The sequence below is a fragment of the Myripristis murdjan genome, chromosome 1 (genome assembly GCF_902150065.1).
Source record: "Myripristis murdjan chromosome 1, fMyrMur1.1, whole genome shotgun sequence".
Taxonomy (NCBI): Eukaryota; Metazoa; Chordata; class Actinopteri; order Holocentriformes; family Holocentridae; genus Myripristis; species Myripristis murdjan.
This window is the reverse complement of record NC_043980.1, coordinates 18,158,498-18,179,100: the sequence shown is the minus strand read 5'-3', so window position 1 is coordinate 18,179,100 and position 20,603 is coordinate 18,158,498. Positions and strand designations below refer to the sequence as shown.

The 20,603-nt window shown below is 38.8% G+C and overlaps 2 protein-coding genes across 3 annotated transcripts in view; one reads left to right on the top strand and one right to left on the bottom strand.

Moving 5' to 3' along the window:
* tet2 (tet methylcytosine dioxygenase 2) overlaps nucleotides 1-5,525 on the top strand; it is a 34,058-nt gene extending 28,533 nt beyond the window's left edge. For both annotated transcript variants that reach the window (XM_030060204.1, XM_030060214.1), the window contains exons 3-9: nucleotides 34-127; nucleotides 208-416; nucleotides 994-1,144; nucleotides 1,281-1,370; nucleotides 1,961-2,098; nucleotides 2,293-2,647; nucleotides 2,892-5,525. In XM_030060204.1, coding sequence (XP_029916064.1) covers nucleotides 34-127; nucleotides 208-416; nucleotides 994-1,144; nucleotides 1,281-1,370; nucleotides 1,961-2,098; nucleotides 2,293-2,647; nucleotides 2,892-4,264 — 2,410 coding nt within the window. In that variant the 3' untranslated portion in view covers nucleotides 4,265-5,525. The remainder of the gene's footprint in view (nucleotides 1-33; nucleotides 128-207; nucleotides 417-993; nucleotides 1,145-1,280; nucleotides 1,371-1,960; nucleotides 2,099-2,292; nucleotides 2,648-2,891) is intronic.
* A 1,520-nt stretch (nucleotides 5,526-7,045) lies between these two features.
* Nucleotides 7,046-16,651, bottom strand: ppa2 (inorganic pyrophosphatase 2). The gene is made up of 12 exons (XM_030060227.1): nucleotides 16,433-16,651; nucleotides 14,506-14,570; nucleotides 14,338-14,382; nucleotides 14,161-14,214; nucleotides 13,281-13,400; nucleotides 13,001-13,087; nucleotides 12,756-12,882; nucleotides 8,676-8,803; nucleotides 8,409-8,494; nucleotides 8,175-8,244; nucleotides 8,030-8,069; nucleotides 7,046-7,921 (listed from the first exon to the last, which is right to left on the bottom strand). The coding sequence occupies exons 1-12, from the start codon at nucleotides 16,614-16,616 to the stop codon at nucleotides 7,899-7,901; spliced, it is 1,029 nt and encodes a 342-aa protein (XP_029916087.1). The 5' UTR covers nucleotides 16,617-16,651; the 3' UTR covers nucleotides 7,046-7,898.
* Nucleotides 16,652-20,603: the final 3,952 nt, after the last annotated feature.

The window sequence follows — 20,603 nt, the reverse complement described above, 5'->3', positions numbered from 1 at the left end:
TTGACTCAGTTCTCTTTCATTCTGTCTTTGAAGATCTGGGCTAACTGGCCATGCCATCAGGATTGAAAAAGTAATATATACAGGCAAGGAGGGAAAAAGTACACAGGGCTGCCCTATAGCCAAATGGGTAAGACATCAAAATCACCTTCTACCGTATTTCTCTTGGCTCTTGGTATTTGTATCAACAGCTGAACCTGTATCTTGCAGGTGATTCGCCGTGCCAGCGTGGAGGAAAAGATACTGGTGCTTGTGCGGGAGCGTGCTGGTCATTCATGTGACACAGCCTGCATCATTGTAGTGATCTTGGTGTGGGAGGGCATCTCACGTAGCCTGGCTGACCGTCTCTACCTCGAACTAAGTGACACTCTAACAAAGCATGGAGCCCTCACCCAGAGACGCTGTGCTCTCAATGAGGAGTAAGTTCCATAGCACCAAAGTCCTACGTGGACATATTTTTCCATCAAAAACAGGATATTATGAATGTGGCCTACCCACACATTGACATACTGCGCCACACTGTAGTCTCATCTAAAAACAATTAAGCAGTGGTTTAAATTGTTTTTGAAGTAACTTTGACTCAAGGTCTAACATAAAAAATAGGTCACTGCTTGATTGTTTTCAACATTTGATACTGTTATTTCTCCACAGTCTAAAGATGGGACAATAGAACAAAAAAATCCATGCATTAATTGATCAGCAGGGATGACTGGTAAATAGTGACCTATTAATCACAGAAAGCCTTTCCAGAGCAAGTTACAGAAGAAAAGCAACTTTACATACATCATGTAAACACAATATATTCTTATTTTGCAAACACGTGCATGTGCCAGCATTAATTCACTCTCCTTATCAGGGGTTATCTGTGCCTTCATGTCAAATCAAAAGGCAGTGGATCTCACTAATGGCGAACTGAGGCTTAATCATGAATAAAGAACAACGCTGGAAGAAAATGGGCAATAGTGATGTATTTAACTTTTTCTCCTCATCATTCAGGAGGACCTGTGCATGCCAGGGGTTGGACCCTGATGCTTGTGGAGCTTCTTTCTCCTTTGGCTGCTCCTGGAGTATGTACTATAATGGTTGCAAATTTGCAAGGAGCAAAGTCCCAAGAAAATTCAAGCTACTTGGGGATGATGCTAAAGAGGTATACCACATAGATCTAAAAATATTCATATATGCAAATCCCAATTAATCACATATTACACAATGTAGAGCATGGTGTCCTAAATAAAATTCTGAGTGAAAGTAAGTCTTACATACTGCCAAATATTCTCTTCCAGGAGGAGAAACTGGAGCACAACCTTCAAAATCTGGCAACATTAATGGCTCCACTGTATAAAACGCTGGCACCTGAAGCTTATGGAAACCAGGTGAGGATATCCAGGCATTTAAATATGGGATAGTTTTAGTCCATTGAGTTAATACCACTAACAATATTTATAATTATGCACAAAAAATACAGCAATCATTACAAAACAGTAAACGTTATATAAGTAGAATGGGACTTAAAATATCTCCCTTAAATATGTTTGTGTATATACACCGCATATAGTCATTTATTACCTGCTGATAGATTGGAGTCCTACATCCATTATGCATATATTATTTCTTGTTTTGCACAGTCGTATATTTTTCAGATAACGTTTAAAACAATCAATCATTCTCATTCAAATCACTCCTATCATGTAATATGTATGTAATATTAAACAATAAGGGTGACCTTAGGTCCTGCATGGGCATATTTTTGAAAATCTGCTAAAGAAAAGCTCCTTACATTGTGGACAACAAAGTTTTTATTTATTTGCGTTTTTAAAAAATAATTTGTTTATTATATATATTTAAAAAAAAAAAAACATTTATTGCTAACTAACTACTACTGACTGTGTGAAGGTTTTTCATCCTCTCTGTCTAGTGCCCCTCAGAGATCCACAATGTCTCCCCTTGATGTTCTTTCACACAGGTGGAACATGAACACAGGGCACCAGATTGTCGTCTAGGGCTAAAAGAGGGCCGTCCCTTCTCTGGGGTCACTGCCTGTCTGGACTTCTGTGCCCACGCTCACAGAGACCTCCACAACATGCAGGGGGGCAGCACTGTGGTAAGCAGGCACCTGACAAACATCTTTACTTTTGTGTTAGGATGGATAGCATACAGTTGCATATGGAGATGCATGCATCCAACATAGCTTAAAACGCAGATGTGTTGATGAATGCAAAAAAAGTAGACTTTGTTATGCGATGTATGCAAGTGAGATGGCTAAGAAACAATACTCAAATCAGCCCTCTTTCCCAGGTGTGCACATTAACCAGGGAGGATAACCGTGAGATTGGCAAGATCCCAGAGGATGAGCAACTCCATGTGTTGCCCCTTTATAAGGCTTCCAACACTGATGAATTTGGCAGTGAGGAGGGTCAGCAGGAGAAAATCAAGTCAGGCGCCATCCAAGTCCTCAGTGCCTTCCGCCGCCAGGTGCGCATGCTTGCAGAGCCTGCCAAATCTTGCCGGCAGAAGAAGCTGGATGCTAAGAAGGCAGCTGCCAGCAAAAACAGCATTATGGATACCAATAATGCTAAAGCAGAGAAGGCTCTTCAGGCCAAGTCAAAAACTGGCACTTATGAGAGTAATGCTCAGAGCACTCCTGGGACAGGTACGTTGAAGTTTACATTGACCTGGTATGTAAATGGTGCCTTGAAACTGTTATATTGTGTCAGGCTGTGATTACCGCAGGGAGTAGGTCTTAATACACTGTATAAACACTGAAAAACAACAGCAATAAGCACAAAATTAAGCTGTTCACACTTATATGATGTGTGATTTTTTTCTGTTATGATTATGGATTGTTTTCTCTTATCAATATTGAGGTATCTCTCTCTTGGCATTTTGTCTTCAAGGACCTATCCCAGGTGCCATGGGAGCGACCCTACAGTCAGGTCAGCCAATACACCCCCTCGGGCCTCATCCTCAGCAGCTACAGCAACAGCAGCACCACAACATCCTTCCCCAGTATCCTGGCTCTCCACACCCAGCCAGCCATCCCAGGTTTCACAACCACCCTGGGCCTTTTCCAAGCACTTCCAAGCCAGGTAGCATGTATCCCCCTCAGCCACCAACACCAGCCACCCCTTACCCCCCTTCGCTCCATGTACCAAACTCTTACATTAATGGGTCAAATCGTCCGTATCCAGGTTATCAGTGCAATGGTGGGATGCCCCTTGATAATTATCACCAATACTATGCTTCTAACCCAAAGCACCTCAACATGTATCGTCAACAGCGGCCAGCGCTTTACCCAGAGCAGCAGTACAGTGTACATCAACGCTATGACGTCAACTATCCACCAAGGTATGGTGAGGCAGGTTTGCAGGTCAATGGATACAACACCTGCAGCATGAGGCCTGTTCACCCCATGAGCCCTTATACCCCTTATGGCCCTAACGGAGCGTCCGACCCCCAGTTTATGGAAGCCCTCTCCAGGCCACACTCAGCCCATCCAAGTCTGGACTTCACAGCTGCTGTAAGCAAAGGCAATCAGTTTGGAGGATACCCAAATCCATACCTCTCTCAAAGCTCTCAAATGTTTCCCCCAGGCCAAGACCCTTTCCATATGCAAATCAAAACAGAGATGGGAATACCTGGCCCACGGGTGCTTCCTGCTCCACTAAGTGGTGACTGTCTGACCCCTGGAACACAGCCAGGGTATGACCTGCCCAATGGGACTCTCATGGGGCCCAATATTAAGCAGGAGCCTGGAACACCTCAGACACCCACAACGCCCCAGAAGCCTGAGATGTGGTCAGACAATGAGCACAACTTTTTGGACCCCGAGATTGGTGGTGTGGCCGTGGCTCCAAGCCACGGCTCCATCCTTATTGAGTGCGCAAAACGGGAACTCCATGCAACAACACCCCTAAAGAATCCAGACCGCAACCACCCAACACGCATCTCCTTGGTCTTCTACCAGCACAAGAATATGAATGAAGCCAAACATGGTCTGGCACTGTGGGAAGCCAAGATGGCAGAGAAGGCTCGAGAGAAGGAGGAAGATGCAGAGAGGAATGGTGGTGAGGGGACGCCCAGTAAGAGCAGCGGCAAGAAGGCAGTGAAGCGTGAGCATCCTGATTCAGACCCAACTGTAGAGCCTCCTTATAAGCGTTTCATTCAGACACTCATTGAGGGATCCTTGTCCAGCACAACCAACACCTACGTCAGTACATCTCCCTACGCCTTCACAAAGGTCACAGGACCTTACAGTCGTTTTGTGTAGAAAACACTCACGAGGAAGAAGACAGAGAAAACTGTAGGTGCTATATTTATGACAAACTAAGACCTCAAGCACCAATGGCCTCATATGGAACACTCCTTCCTGTCTGAAAGGTTTGCAACTGAGTCAGTAGGAAAAGGAACTTGGGATCAGATGGGATAAAAAACACCTTCCACATCAGGTCTTTCACCTCTTTAACAATCAAGCTTTACTAGGTGACCCTACTAAGGATGTATTTATTTTTGTTTGGTTACTTTTGCAAGATACACACTGTCAAAATCTCTGGTGCTTTCTGTCTGATACATCAGGACTTGTTTTTACTGGAAACAAAATTTCATTTATGGTGGCTTTATTTTTCTTATGAAAATTTGGAGATATAATCTTGGCATAAAACACTGACTTTGTGGATGACAACATTCACGGTGCTAAAGTGTGTGCTTAATACCATTCATTTTTATTCAAATGCCTTCACACTATAACCACATTGCTCTCCATGAGTGAAAAACTCTTGATGAATTATGTCAACAGAATGACACTGAAATTATTGTCTCATTTTCACATCATCAGCAGCATAATGGTCTTTAGCAAATCAGTGTTTCTTGGAGCACTTTTGATAATGAGCGTTAAATGTTTTGGTAATAGCGTGAAATCATAAAATTTGTTTTAAATGTATTGCTTAAATGAGAGAGTAATTAATTTTTTAAAATATCCCTAATATGAAATTGATATTAAATTGATAACAAAGGGTTATATGAGCAATCCGTGCAACTGTTACAAGTTCATGCAAATTGATTTTTTTTTTTTTTTTACACTATCATTATATTGGTGCTTCTTTCACTTTCCTATGTCCTTTATACTGTAAAATTGAGCCATTCTGATGGTGCATTTCTTAATATTTTGAGGAAAAAAAATATGGTGCAGCACGTTTCTCTTTTTTTTTTTTTTTTTTTTTTTTTTTTAGTTTCTAGGTTTACTTTGCTGTCAGCGACTGTTTCAAAGATCCTGACCCCAGGTTCATTGAACAAACCTGGATTGTGAATATTACATGTAGTTGTGTGTTTGTGGTGTTTAGTAAACGTGTGCTTTTCATACACTGAGGAACATGAAACAGGGTAAGCTCAGTGTCACTATCATGGTTTCAGAGGGCAGCTGGCTTGCTGTGGGGTCTTTAATAACTGTAATCTAATTGTAAGATAAAAAGTTGAGATTTGTACAGTAAATTAATTTTACTTCTTGGAATTAATGCTTTAGATTTTTGTGTCGTTCAAAAAAAAAATATTAGTAACAGCCTACTTCATTTTATTTCTTTGGGTTTCAACTGATTTTATTTCATAAGGTGCTATTCGACCTGCTAGAAACATATAATGTGAGACTCTTTGGGCAGCGAGAAGGCTATTGAATGATGTACAGTACCTACCTGTCATATACCTCAAAACTATTTTGGCAATAGGATTATAACACACTTTTCTTTCTTCCTTTGTTTTCTAGCTTACTTTCAATATGTTAACAAATCTGCAGGCCACCAAAAGGCAGAAAAGTTCATTGCTTACTTTCATTATCAATCTGCTAGAAAGTATTACTTGAACTTGAAGCTTTGATGTTACTGTAAAATCAGGGACATTTTCAACTAATTTTGTGTACTTCATCACCTGTACTCATCAAGTCTTTTTCTCACATCAGGAGCTTTCTGTCCTGAATCCCAATATAACTCTTGTCTACTATACTTCACAAGATAAACTAACTTTGTGAGGAAAAAGGTAATTTCCTGCAATTCTTGTTTTTATGTTTTAGCTAGTACTATGGTGGTAATCTTTTAAATAATAATTTGAACATATAATATGCACTGAGTTGACTAAAGGGAAAGTATGACATTGATTAGGTAAGGAGCAATGTATTTGCTTTTGCTATGAGGCAAGACCAGGGCAGTTATTAACGTAGTTGCACATCTTTGTGCCTGTGTATAGTTAAATTTATTTATAACCACTAAGCAATTGTATAATGATTTTCTCCCCTGTCTATTTGATTTAATTAATGTGATATATAATGGAATGATGGTTACGTCTGAGTGACAACTCACCCCACTCTTTAACATATATTCATTTTCTGAAAGCACTTCATTTCTTTTTCAGGAAAAAAAATGTAATAAAGAATTACAAAACATTTTATTTAAAATAGATTGTAAATGTGTTAAAAAAAAATAATAAATTATGTCACATTGTACATACCAAGCATTTGTATTGCAGGAATACAGTTCATTCTTTGATGTTGATGTAGGTTCTTCTAGTTCTGTCAAATATACCCACAGCCCTTCTGTCAGCAATCCTCGTCATATCTTAAAATCCGCCTTGGCTTCTTCAGGTTAACAGAACGCTCATGGTTAGATAATCCAGGAAGTCTCTGTAAATACTACACTCACTGTCAAACACAGCAATGTTTACAGTTCTCGGATCCTGTTAGTTCAAACATTAGAAGTTATAGTTTTTGTAAACTATTCCAGTTTTGTAAAGAAAATATAACAAGAACTTGTTGAATTTCATTGTACAGGACCCAGCTACAGTAGCAGGTTGTGGTTGAGAAAGCCGTCTGAGATATAGCGGGTTAAAAGCATAGCCATACTTGAAAATGCTTCAGAGTGTTTCTGAGTGAGTCAACATTACTTGAATGACTTTCTGAGCTTAACTAATGCACAAAAGGTGCTCAGCTCAAATGTTAAGCTAGCAGTTGATACAAACTTGGTCTTTTTGCAGTTAGACACTAAAGGTATAAAAGAAAAAAAATTGCATCTTTTTGCCTGTCATTTTATTTTTAAGGCTTCCCTAGCCCTCCTGAAGTTTGGTATGCTACAAAAAAAAAAAAAAAAAAAAAGATAGGAAGAAAAAAAAGAAAGAAAAAAAAACAGAATTAAGGATGGATATAAATACTGTAAGTATTGTAATGTACTGAATGCAGTTTATTTGAAAGCTGTTTATTATATCATTCCTGATATTGCTGAGATGTGGGTGTTTTTAATAAAATTTATATTTATTTAAAGCACTTTGATTTGTTACTCCAAGTTAATATCTAAATCTCATGTATTAAATATTGTCTACATGTTGAAGGTTTTAAATGTGTGATTATTGATTAAGGAAATAAGCCATATTTACAAGTTCAATTTTTTTTTATTTAACCAAATGACAAAAGAATTGTCTGGGTGATTACATAAAAAAAGATTTGTCTTCTTTACAGTAGCAAACACAAACTGAATAGTGTTAAAGGCATCAGGGCATGTTTGAATAACCTGCATCCTTAAGGAAGTTTCAACCCGCAGTTTTGGAAACCAACAAAATAACAGGGGCACTTAAACAATCTAATTCACAAGGGAAAGGATGCCAATTATACTCAATGTGTGAATAAGTTCTGAATATAATTTTTGATACCAACAAATTAACTATTATAGTATCCAACAAGTTTTGAGGAGGAAGACTAAACTACTTTTTTGTGGATCGTTTCTCAAGAACATGAAAATACAGATGGCTTCACCTTTATCTTAGAATAAATCCTTACCAAAAATAAATTTAACTGCAAAAACAATTTGTGTTTCTTCTTAATCATCGGTTCTGTTGCTGTGAACACTGCCTCGGGGACTCCAGAATCACGTTCAGAGAAAATGCCACTTGTTCACTGTATAGAGGAGAGGAAAAATATTTTGAATCAGGTAAAATACAAATGTAGAAGCACATAACCCTAAATTAATGCAACTGTAGAGTGAATGGGTTATTATGAACTTACCCTCTGGAGATACAGGAAGTGCTTTACCAAGTGCAGGCGCCTGAGGAGACAAAAGGAAAAATGTACAGGACAATGGCGAAAGCCTGGAGGTAAAGTGTTGGTCGAAACAATGGCTACAGTATAAGAAGTACTGAACGGTCCTCACCGACTGCACCACGCCTCTGGCCTCCTCTGCGCTGCATTTGAAAGGACTCTCACACACAGAGCTGTTTTTGCTGTTATAAAAAGAGAGAAGCGTTATCAATACGATAAGTTTTGATTCACAAAAATCCCTGAAAGCATTATATTTCATATATTGTGCTGTAAAATGGCTTATTAATTCACCCATTGAGTTTCAAAAACAAATAAAATAAATTAAAAAAAATCTCCACCAGTTTACCAGTCAATCTCTCCACTATTAGTGTGCCTTTGCATTAGTGCCCTCCAGTGCTCATGGGTGGACTTAATGACCTCTACTGCAAAGTCCTACAGGGAGAACAAATTCATGTCAACAAGCCAAGAACTCAAAATTTCTTTAAAAAACAGACCATTTAAGGTCATCCAGTTTGTCAATAAAACTACACTGGCCGGCAGCCCAACTAAGTAAATAGGATATTACATTAACATTACATGTCTCATCCATGTAGTGTTAAAAATGGCTCTGTACCTTGTCTTTGAATTGCCCACTGAATGCAAACTTGTTCTCAGGCTTCCCATCTGGCACCTTGTATTTCTTAAACCAGTCTACAGTGGCTTCCAAATGACCGGGACGGCTCTTACGGACATCTTCTATGCCTGGAAAAAACAACAACAACAACAACAACAACAACAACAACAATACAATTAGAGAGTTCAAAAATATGAAAGGACCACTTTATACTTTCTACAGGACTGGTATCAGATCTTAACTGTATGTGAAATCTGCAATTCATTTATACTTGTCATCAAAAGGCTATACTGGTGATTTTGAATGTTTGGCCCATTTACTACAATTTGGCCACATTTTATATCGCAACAAACTGTTTTTCAAATAATGCTGGGCTACTTAAGTTCTCACAACATTTAATCAGAGCCCCTCGATTTTCAAATTTGAATTTCTGGTTGAAAAACCCACCTAATAATGTTCTGCTTCAGCAGCTAACAAATCCATCACGTTTCATCAGCCACAGAACTGATAATTCCCTGTGTAAAGTGAACAGTGCTGCTGCTTTCAGGAAAAATAATGTGGATGAGTTTATTTTGGTGATGAAATACTGGTGCGAGTAAAGTCTGAAGCCTCTGAAAGTTGATTTTCATTTCGTAGTGGAATGAATGGAATCCACTGGCTGGATTAAAGGCAGGAAATATGATACTGGAGACATAAAATATGACTGCTTGCTTTAGGAAAAGCTTAGCAAAAATGTTAAGTGTATATAAATTGTGTAGATGTCATGCCAAACATGCAAAATCACTGGTATGGTCCTTTAAAAATGTTTTAAAAATAAAAGCCCCACCTATGTCCCCTCCCATTGTTATTATTTATATCCCTAACAAAGATAGCAAGTGCTCAAAAAACTGTGATGCTATGTGCATTTCTTACTTTTCAAAAAACAGGCCCAAGTCCTGAGACAAATATGTGTATAACGGGTAATAGCTGAGATTTTAAGTGTAAGTTCATCCTAGAACAATATTTGACCCAACAGACATTGTAGGTAATGGTGATTGTTTTGAATGTAGCTGCATATCAAGAGCATTATTTTTGTGTTGTTAGTTGCTCATTTTGGCTGACTCAAAATGCACTGCACAAAATGCACAACATCACCCCCTTTTCCTTTTTAGTGGAATTACAACGAACCAGGCTAACCAATCTGATGTTTTGGAGGGAACCTAAATATACAGAGGAAGAAATCGGGCAACACACAGAGGAACGAGAATTCGCTGCTGTAATTTAGCCACTGTTTTCCCCAGACATCAGACATTAAAATTATGTCAAAAGCTCCCAACCATGCCTACAGAGCTGAATTATTGTTATCTGTGGTGGCCGTGAAGATGCTATTCCAGTCCCCAGAGGATACACTGGAGCTAACACTGGCACAAAAGTAAGTCAACCACGTCCTATACCAGTTTAGGAAAGGCTTACCTGTCTAACTACCTTTCCTACACTAAATGAGGCAACAGGCCTCTGGATGGTTTTGACTGGAAGACACAAGACACAATATTATTATTATTATTATTATTATTATTATTATTATTATGAGTAGGCCTAACTGACAGTCAAAGTCATAGGGATTTGGGAATTTTGCTTTAAACAGCTGTTACAAAAAATGATTAAAAATTACATCAAACTAACAGCAGACACTCAATCTCACTTTTTCCACATCTGTGAGTACTCTGACTATTTATTTTGTTAGATTAATATTTCAAAGTAGCCAAATTAATCTCTGACCTCAGGAAATTGTTTGAGAAACTTCAGAGGAAAATTCAACCCATTAGCAGACATTACTTCTCTAGTGCCTTTTGTTGTTTTGGGATGTTTAATTGCATTTTCCCATTGGTTAAATGTAATAAAATGCACACAATATCTCTCAGTGATGTTAGTGGATTTAAATTTTCACCAGTTAGCCGTGATATGACAAAAATTCAACATCAAGAAACAAAATCAGACCGCCAGGGATTTCACAATTCTGTGGAATGTAATGCAGAAATAAGATCAACCTGGAACATGGTTCATGAGCAGAAAGTGCAGACTTCACTGTTAAAAAGGTGAACTTCTCAAACTTACAATTAAATGTTACTAGGGTATTGATGTAGCAGATCCCACGGACTGGTCTCACAAATACTGTGCATTATGGTTCATTAATTACATCCCTAATGTAAAAATGTAGAAAAAATTTAGGAAATAAAATTTTCTAAAAATTTCTAATCTCTAAAAAGGCATCCATTTACAGAGACTGTGATGAAGAGTGAACAGTTTGATCAGATTTAATTCTAAATGTATTAGTTGAGCATGAGCACATAGACAGGCATTTACAATAAAGGGCATTTCCAAAGAAGTTATCTGAAGAATGTATTTTTGACCAGTTCCTGTTTGGTTATACATGCTTTTTAACTAGATTGATGGCTTGCAGAATGTTTGTAGAATATTGATTTAAACCAATGAAATTACCACAGAACTTTTAAGTTTATTCTGTGGAATTAAATTGAAACTGGCACCGGGAATGCAGTGTGAACGGCCAGTCCCTGTTCTTAAACAGCCAGTGTGTTTACATGCACTTCAGTAATCGGGTTATTCCCGGCGTAGGGCAGTTATCCGATTTCTGAACTGGCAGGTAAATGAGAAATCACGTTTCAGTAATCGGGTTAAGGGATTAAAAGAAACTCAGTTATCACAGGTAGATTTCCGCTGGAGAAACCAGATTACTGGGTCATGTAAACCCTCGGATTACTTGGATTTCTGAACAGCTTTTTGCGTGTGCGCGTGCATAGGAAAAGACAGCGGATAAGAAAAATTACATAATAAACACACACTTAAAGTGCTCAGGAGAATAATGAGCTCACCGTCTGTTCGATGTAGTCGTTGAAAAATGCTCATTAATTTTATGCCAACATTATCACTAATGAAAATACCGTAGAGCCTTGATTATCTGGAATTAAGGTGTTTGGGTCGCTGAAATTTTGGATAATGGAAACATGCTTTAAAATGCACCAAACCTTCCAAACACGTTTGTGGTGGAAATAGCTTTGAAACCAGATAACAAATATGTAGGTCTGGCAGTACAATTTCAGTTGTCCGCAAATACTTGGGGACTTACTTACACTTACTGCAGCTGTGACAACCACACACACACACACACACACACACACTACTGGGAAATGAATAGCCTTTAAACCAGCAAAAACATTAGGCCCTGTATAACAAATATGTAGGCCCGCCAGTAAAACAGCTGTTTGCAGGGACTTTTGTGACCATCTGAAATCACTTGCGGTGGCAGCACACACACACAGAAACAAACTAACCAATGAATAATAGGTGGACATACTGGAGAACAATACTGTAACAACAACAGAATTAGATCAGTATTAAACTGTATTATAGGATACTGAGAGCAGTGTGCAGCTTCTAGTGGGAAAGAGAAAAAAAAAAAACTTGTGGAGTGGTAAGGCTTGGGGAGTCCCCACAACAAGAGGCTCGCTGTCAGTGTACTCCAGTGGCTCCGCGGCTGCAGCACCGCTGCTGACAGCAGTAAAAATCCATGGAATGTCGAGGTTGAGGGGAAACCTGATTATTCCTAGTGCATATAAACTGGGGTTTCTGAGTAATCAGATCTCCTGCCCTGACCGCAATAATCTGGTTTCTTGCACATATGTAAACACAGTCACTGTTAAAGCTTCCATAGGTCACTTTTTTTGTTTCATGATGCTGACAAGCGACCAATTATACACTGACGATCCGATCCAAACTAAATGCACTGAGAAAAAAAAATTGGCCTTCCGGGCTGCTCCTGGTGGTGAAATTTCGCTTTTTAAAATATGATCAGGATGAGTGACAACAACCAGTCACCTACGGCCCATTAGTTCCTACTTCCTCAATGCATCAGCATCAGCACCACAAGCACGAGTATGCGTGCACATAGGAACGACTTGGACAAGGTATTAAATCTCAGGAGGAGGGTGCTGTTTGAGTTCAAATTTTTTACAAAATTCTGGCAAGTTACCTACAGAAGCTGTAATGTCTTGCCCCAGAAATACTCTGGTGAAACAGACTCACTATTTAGGTTAGGGGCGTCTGGGTCCTCAGCATTGATGGCTATGACCTTCCAGTCTGTTTCTCCTTCATCTATCATCGCCAAGATACCAAGCACTTTCACCTGGATCACTTGACCTGGCAAGCACACCTGCAGAACAGGGGAATGAAAAAAAAATCATGCAAACTAATTTTTACAAAGATTATGTACCAAGCATAGAAAGCTTTCTTAAAAAAATGTGAAAAATGTCCTGGTCTAGCAGTCTTACCAGGGAGCCGATGTCACACACGTCAACAGGGTCATTGTCTCCGCAGCACTTGGTTTCTTTGTCTGTATGGTTTGGGTCTTCCCATGTCTTTTCCCACAAACGGTTCAAAAACACCACAATATTAGTCAAAATCAATATAGCATGATGATGAAGACATGTACATCAACCTAATGAAGTCATAACAGCTTCAGAGGTTTCTTACAAAAAAAAAGCATAAAGCATTACAGGTGCTTAATAATATTTATGTAACTACATTTTTGCAATTATACTTTTTTCTTACCTGTGGAAGTGCCCCATAATTCCAAATATAACCCTTGTGGGGAAATATATTGGCCACATATCTGAGCTTTCCTTTCTTTACATCTTGTTTGATTGGGTTCAGTGGTTCTTTGGTTGCAATCTGTGGATTGATCAGAAGTAAACTGGAGACTGTACATTTTCCTGGATTAATTATCCACTTGATTATTAAAATACCCTGAATGCATAAAAACATTTAATTGGAGCACAAACAGTAGGATTTTGTCAATGGAACAAAACTATACCTTTAAGAGCATGCACAGATTATGACTGTTTTTCAGTTGCATGCATCTTTAAAAGTAGTGGAGGCGAAAAGTAAGTGAATGTGTGGCTTTGATCAGAAGCAGGAATCAAACCCATTTTGTCCCGTGCAAAAGACAACTTTAATTACTCCACTACAAAGCTGTGTCTGAACCAACTGTTTAAATGGACTAAATCTGGCCACTAAGACGTTGTTAGGTGGTTACATTGCGGTACCTCATCCTGACAGGAGATGTTAAAGGAGCAGGACCAGTAAGAGAAGCAGAATTATTTGGAAAGGGACTCGTTGTAGCGGTAGCAGGAATCACGTGATAAAATTATCAGACCTAGACTCTAAACAAGAGCAGAAGTGTGTTTGGGAATGCCATTAATAAAAGGCAAATTTTACAAAAGGCCACAAATTGATCTTGCCTGCCCATCTGTGCTGATCCTGACGTGCCTCAATGAACCTTTTCCGTCAAATTATTTCATGAACTGGGCTGCAGAACAATAAATGTACACTAAATGAAGAGAGGTCCTGTAGCAGCGCCGCTGTACTAAATAATCAAATTAGGAATACATTATTGCAAATAGTCAGACCGTCTTGAATATTCTACACTTGCCTCCATTTTAGCGTTTGACCATCGAGGCACCTCCACCACCATGTTAAACAGCACCTGAAATTACAGAGGAAAGGGTAAATGTTTCTATGCAGTGAAACATATCCATTGCAAAAATGAAGGAATGAATAAATGAACACATTTCAATAGTGATAAAAAAAAGTTGGAATCTAACAATACCTCATTTTCAGTCTTCTTTTGTTTTTTAGGTGGCACATCATTGTCCTAGGGCAAGACAAAAACCAATTATTAAACTGAAAAAACAGTGTGTAGGCTTAAATAAGGTTCGTTTTTTGACTAAAGATATTAAATACATCACTATTAACACATCACTATCAAAAAAGTTACCTGTTCTTTTTCCGTATAAAGTGGAATGTCATGAAAGGGTGAAATGTATTTCCCTTCAGAGGTTTCTAGAAAAAAAAAATAAAGAAACAATGAAAGATAAAAAAAATCTAAAACTGTTTAAATCCATACACGTTTAAGTGTGCATACAATAAAATCCGAAAAGGGCCTTGCTAGAGAAAGGAACTTGCTTGACATTGACACATACAGAAATAAGGAAGGATTATGATGCTGCTCAAGCATTGTTTTGTGTAACTCCAGACAGTTGTATTAATCGTTTATCCTGCAAATCCTAAGGATGACCCAAGACCCAGATTAGGGTTAGGGTCACACGTGTAACTCTACCTAGGTGTTACTCCACCCACAAGTGGAAGGGTAACAAGTAGTCTGCCAATGGAAATGCCAGTGGGGCAGGGCTACTTTACTCCTCCCAGATGCGAAACTCCGCCCCAAACTGCACGATAGCTGGCTGCACCTGCGGCTGGGGATGGCATGCACCTGCACTTTACCCTGAATCTTTATTTGGCCATATGACATTAGAGTACATCATGCACATGTGCATGTAAACCATTCCTCATGGGTTTTACTGATAGCAAAAACAAACAAGCAAGAAGCAGGCATTTGAAATAATGGGTCAACAATGGTGCACCCATTTTGACCTGTGGTTTCAACTACATTTAAAAGCTGCGTCTCAGAGGACAGGCTGTTTAAGTGAAGGCTCAGCAAGAACAATGAGGGCATGCAGGAAAGGCCTTGTTTGCTCAAGTGTCCGCTGTGCTGACAATAATGTGTTGGTTTCCGCTGGCCCAAAGTTTGCTTTCTATTTAAAAGGTTTTATTTACCTTTGCTCCTACAAAATAAGTGGCTCACCGGCACAGTCAAAGGCCAGGCCACGCCATTTTTATCTGCTGTTTAGAACAAAAACAAAAAGGATTTGAACACGCATTTTGCCATCTATTGCCCTGGCAATGGTTGAAGCTTCAAGGCATTCTTGTATGGCCTAGTGTTCTTATTAATTGGTAATGATTAAATACATCCACTGATGGCAGCGTCAAACAGACAAGCAAACAAAAACAGAGACAACAAAACCAAACAAACAAAAAAATCCAACTTTTACTGGTGCCTCTTGAGGCAGCAGAGACGATCCTGTTGATAAAAGTTGATCAGTTATTTTTCATTTTATTTTTCCCTTTATACAACACACTGTATTGTGTGTACACTATCTGCACACTCAAAACACTCACGTGTGCTCACACTACTCTTGTGTTTACTGCACTGTCATTCACAAATATACTGAAATCATGGGTAGAAGCACAATAGTAAGCTTATAGGACATGGCTTATTTATCTTTAATTGCTATAGTCTTATAATGATTAGGGCTGAATGATTATCCATTAGGATGTTTACTGGGGCTGAAGTTATTCACTATAATTACTGTTAAGATATAATCATTTACACATAATAGTGATTTCAAGTTCATGAAACAATTGTATATTAGGTATTTCAGGTGGCAAAATTCTACTTTCATTCATCTTTAAACTCACCATAGCAGTACGTGTTAGGATCATTTTGGGCTATTGGAAGCCACTGTCCACGTGACTGCTAAGCAGGAAATGACATCGCAGACACAGGCGCGTGAAAGGCTACATTGTGCACGGTCTTCCCTTCGCTCTGACTCTCAACTGTAACATCCACCGGCGACTGGACTCTGTGGCAAACTTTTGCTACAAAATGTAACTGCGAGACTGTAACCAGACACTAAAGCCGTGTCTGCCATTCAAAGGTCAACCGTTTACCTTGACCCAGAGGTCGAGCCGTGATTACCCGACTGACACACACTTAGGAGAGGCAGCAGAACCTGAACCATATGGCTACGAGGAAAACCATCCCACATGCTGATTTTCTTGCACAAACGGTGGTGATAACTTACTAAAATAAATCCGGTAGTTGGGAGAATTCGGGTGTCCTCTCTCTTCCGTTTGATAATGCATGGTTTTTCTCAGATACAGAGATGGACCTGCTGCTTGTGTGACGAGCTTGCTTTGAACGGCAGGCTGTGGACCGAGAAATGTCAGCGCGTATCCGAGCGAAGAGCGCAGAAGCGGTCTCATCATGACCACTTCTCTTCGGGCAGTTCCTGCTTCCCGTCAGCTGCCTCGCTGCTTCTGCACCTGGCGAGGCGACCCGCAAGCTGGCGGCGACGAAAGCGAGACTTCCGTACAGTCTTTTTTCCAAAATAAAAGCCTCAAAACCTAGCCCTAACCTTAACCAATATGACAAAATGACCTCTGAAATTGTAAAGCATTACCTCGCTATCATTGAATTTTTTTTATAACATTTTTTTTTAAATAGTTCATCAGTTGGATTTCAATCAAATCAAGTTTTATTGAGAGATTCAAATTAATATACGTTATCAAAGCTTTGGTAATAGTCTAATAAAAAAGGACGAGTGCAAAATCATGACAAAAGAGTTAAATAAAGTGAAAACTAATTGACTGCAAGTTGTCCAAGGAAGCAGAAATATTAGGCTCTATTTAGGCCTAAAACAGAGACTTCAGTAGAGAGTTCTGCTTTTGGCGGTACAAAGAATCAGAATTTATAAAAATGACTTTTGTTTATTTTTGACAATCCAATGCCCTTTAAAATTTTATTTGTTGAACATACAGGTCTATGGGCTGCAGTGAAGCAGTAGAGCCTATCTGTAGCACAAGGTCCAGCACTGAATCCCACTAGAGCCATCTTGCATCTTCTCTCTTCTGTCCATTTTCCAACTGAATAAATTAAAAAAAAAAAAAAAAAAAAAAAAAAAAATACTGTCTTTGTATTAGTCAGACAAAGAGAAGGCCAAACTGCACTGTTACTGATGGCATGAAGATGGAGAAGATTTAGATTATTAGAAGCAAGCAAATATCAAAAACAACAAATATTTGCACTGTGTCCTATAGCCAACATGGCAGCAAATTGCATCCTTTGGTTAAAAGAAGCCTCGTGAGGCTTCTTCTCGTGAGGCTTTCGTGAGTTGAAATAGTCTTGTTATAGGAGCTTTAAAGGGTTAGGACCAGTACTCGAGTTGAGGGGGGATGAGGGTGGATGGCATCCCCTCTGAAATAAAACCGGTCAAAATCATCCCCCCTGTAAAACTGCCATCCTCACTTTTCATCAAGTGAAAAAAATTGACCATCCCCCCCCGAACTACTGGTTAGGACAAACAGGTTAACATAATTTTAATGTTAACTATATTTAATAATAATAATAATAACAACAACATCAACAATAATAATAATAATATATTAATATTAGCTATATTTAATAATTTATTATTATTATACAGTCAATTAATATACATACTCATGCTGTCTGGTATGTGTGTGTTCTCTGTTGAGTCATCAATACAAGTTTACCATTGTATTTGCTGTTTCTCTCGCCCAATTTAAAAGGAAGAAATTGTTTACTTTTATTTTGAAGGAAGAACCAGAAGTATATTCTGCTTTTCCCAGCGGGCTTGACATCCCGCCTCAGACGGCCGCATGTCTTCCAGTGCAGCTGTGTTTTACTGCCACCTATCTTTAGAGCGGCTCCCTAACCGAGATAGGGAAAATATAAATAGATGGAAGATGTATTACTCGGTTTTACTTCTTGTAACCAGAAATGACAGACAAACCACATCATGTACTGTTTATTAAAACTGAAGAGACAACTGTTTTTAAAGTAATCAGACCCACTCCTCACTGATTAAACCCCGGCCACTGCTGAACACCGCAGCACATGTGCAACACCAGCTCTGCTCTGTGTGTCATAACACAACAGAGCTCAGCTCACATCTACTGTTGTAGTCAAGTCTCTTCATGGAACTTTAATATCTTTGCCCAAGGTTTGGAAACTTACCTAGGCGTCTGTGCTAAAGGGGAAAATGTTATTAGCTGATAGTCTTTCTTTTCTTTTCTTTTCTTTTCTTTTCTTTTCTTTTCTTTTCTTTTCTTTTCTTTTTTTTTAGTAGTAGCCTAATGATGATCAAAATCATGAAGAATTACTGGTCCTACCTCATCAACATCAATAACTAGCCTATACTACAACAACAACAACTACTACTATTATTATTACTACTACAACTATTACTAATATTATTACTACTACTACTACTAAAAATAAAAGTGATAATGATAATAGTTAAAAGGATGATGAACAAGATATGCATAGGGCATTGACAGCTTATCTGTCAGCATGGTTGCCACACAGGACTTTGGTGATATTTTGTCTTCAGCACATCCTGGACTTAATGAATTTGAGGGTGTCGATTGTTAAAATACATTATGAGACCAAAGTCCTGCGTCCACTGTGCCATAAACAAACACCCACACCAGCGACATCAGTCACTCCGGCTGTTTTATTATCTCATGAGGCTTTCAGTTCAAACAAAAGGTATAGGCGACATATCAGCAGCCGCCATAAAAACACATCCATTACCTTAAGGTTTTGATCATGTCCATGCTAGTGTATCCTAGGACTACAGGGCTGCAGCAGTGAACAAACAATTCATATCGGTATGAACTTATGCAAACTGTCCTCTGTGTTGGAAATACTTGATAAGAAAAAGATTTAATGCAGGAAACCTGTAGGTCAAAAGGTGGTTTGGGAGCATGTCAAAGGTCAAAGGGCAAAATATGGTTAAGATGGCATGATGAATTCAGGAGTGCTGCACTGTGACTGACTAATAGTTGGAGAAGCAGAAGATCACAGAAGTATAAAATTCCCTCAAAATCAGTTTTAACTTCTGGATTTTCAACTGGATTTTTCAATATAAAGACCTTATGTGCAATTGTTTGTAAACACCACACTATAAAATTACAATGTTATTTCTGTCATGTGACTTCTTCTGTCTTTGGCCACGTCAAGCCTCAATCCTCCACGCCCTCACTTACATGATGTAACGTAAACCTCCTCAGGGCATGCAAATTCACATGACACTAAAAGTAAACCAGAAACAATATTATTTACTCACATTATTTTGGAAGTGCATGTTAGAATTGTACTGTTTGTTCTTTAATGTTTCAGTTTTCCAATTTTGCCAGATAACTTCAACATAATTTTGACTGAGCATGCTGAATGGAGAAGAAACTAAAATGATTATTATGACGGAATTCTTGATTTCTGCCTGACACATGCATGCATGCACACACACACACACACACACACACACACACACACACACACACACATATACACACACACACACACACACACACACACACACACACACACACACACACACACACACACACACACAGTAATTATGATTAAATGCCAACAGTCCTGAGAGACTCAAAATGTGCAGTCTTGGCCAATTTAATGCTTTTTAAGGTTCAGAGGTTCAAGTGTGGAAGGCTGGCTGGTGTGTAACATTATGCCATGTGTGTGCATCCTCACAGCAGTCTAATGGAAGTTTAACAGGTGTTGTGTGAGCTCGCTCCATGGTGATCTGAGCACACAATATGAGTCCTGCTTCTGCAGGGAGGAGAATGCATCCATTCATTGTTCTGAGGAAGAATGCCATATTTGGTTGCCATGACCAGAAATCATCATAGCAGCTTGGTGTTGACAACTTAACCTACCTAACCAGGTGTGACATTTTATGAATGTCAGTGTGTGACTGATTAGCAGAAATGTTTTTAGCTTTAAAATGTAGCAGTGAGAAGTTTAGTTCCAAAAGGAAATATTTGCTAAATCAAAAAGCGACTCCTATTCTTATGAAATAACTGAAGGCACAAAATTAAAGCAAATCACTGAGCTGATAATAGGTAACCTAATTCCTAGCTTGACATTTATTCTTTGTTGGGTCAAAATCCTCTGATTTACTAGATGCAAATCAAAGGTACACAGTATTTGCCAACTCATATCAAATGTGTGCAGTTTGGTGCAACGTGCCAGCAAAAAACTCTTTGAAAACAGTGCAGTCTTTGTTGACATTAGAGTGTGCCGTCACTAAATCAATATAGCGCAACATCTATGGCAATGAATAACTTGATTTTTCCCCTCAAAGGCTTGCTGAATCTAATAGCACTTCAGGTTCTTATCTCACAACTTGATGAAGGCTTCAGTTTTTC

Coding starts and splice junctions, on each gene's coding strand:
- ppa2 (XM_030060227.1), bottom strand. CDS start 16,616: ATGATGAGACCGCTTCTGCGCTCTTCGCTCGGATACGCGCTGACATTT. Junction 14,383..14,505: donor TTTATACGGAAAAAGAACAG/GTAACTTTTTTG, acceptor GTCTTGCCCTAG/GACAATGATGTGCCACCTAA. Junction 14,215..14,337: donor AAAAGAAGACTGAAAATGAG/GTATTGTTAGAT, acceptor CTGTAATTTCAG/GTGCTGTTTAACATGGTGGT.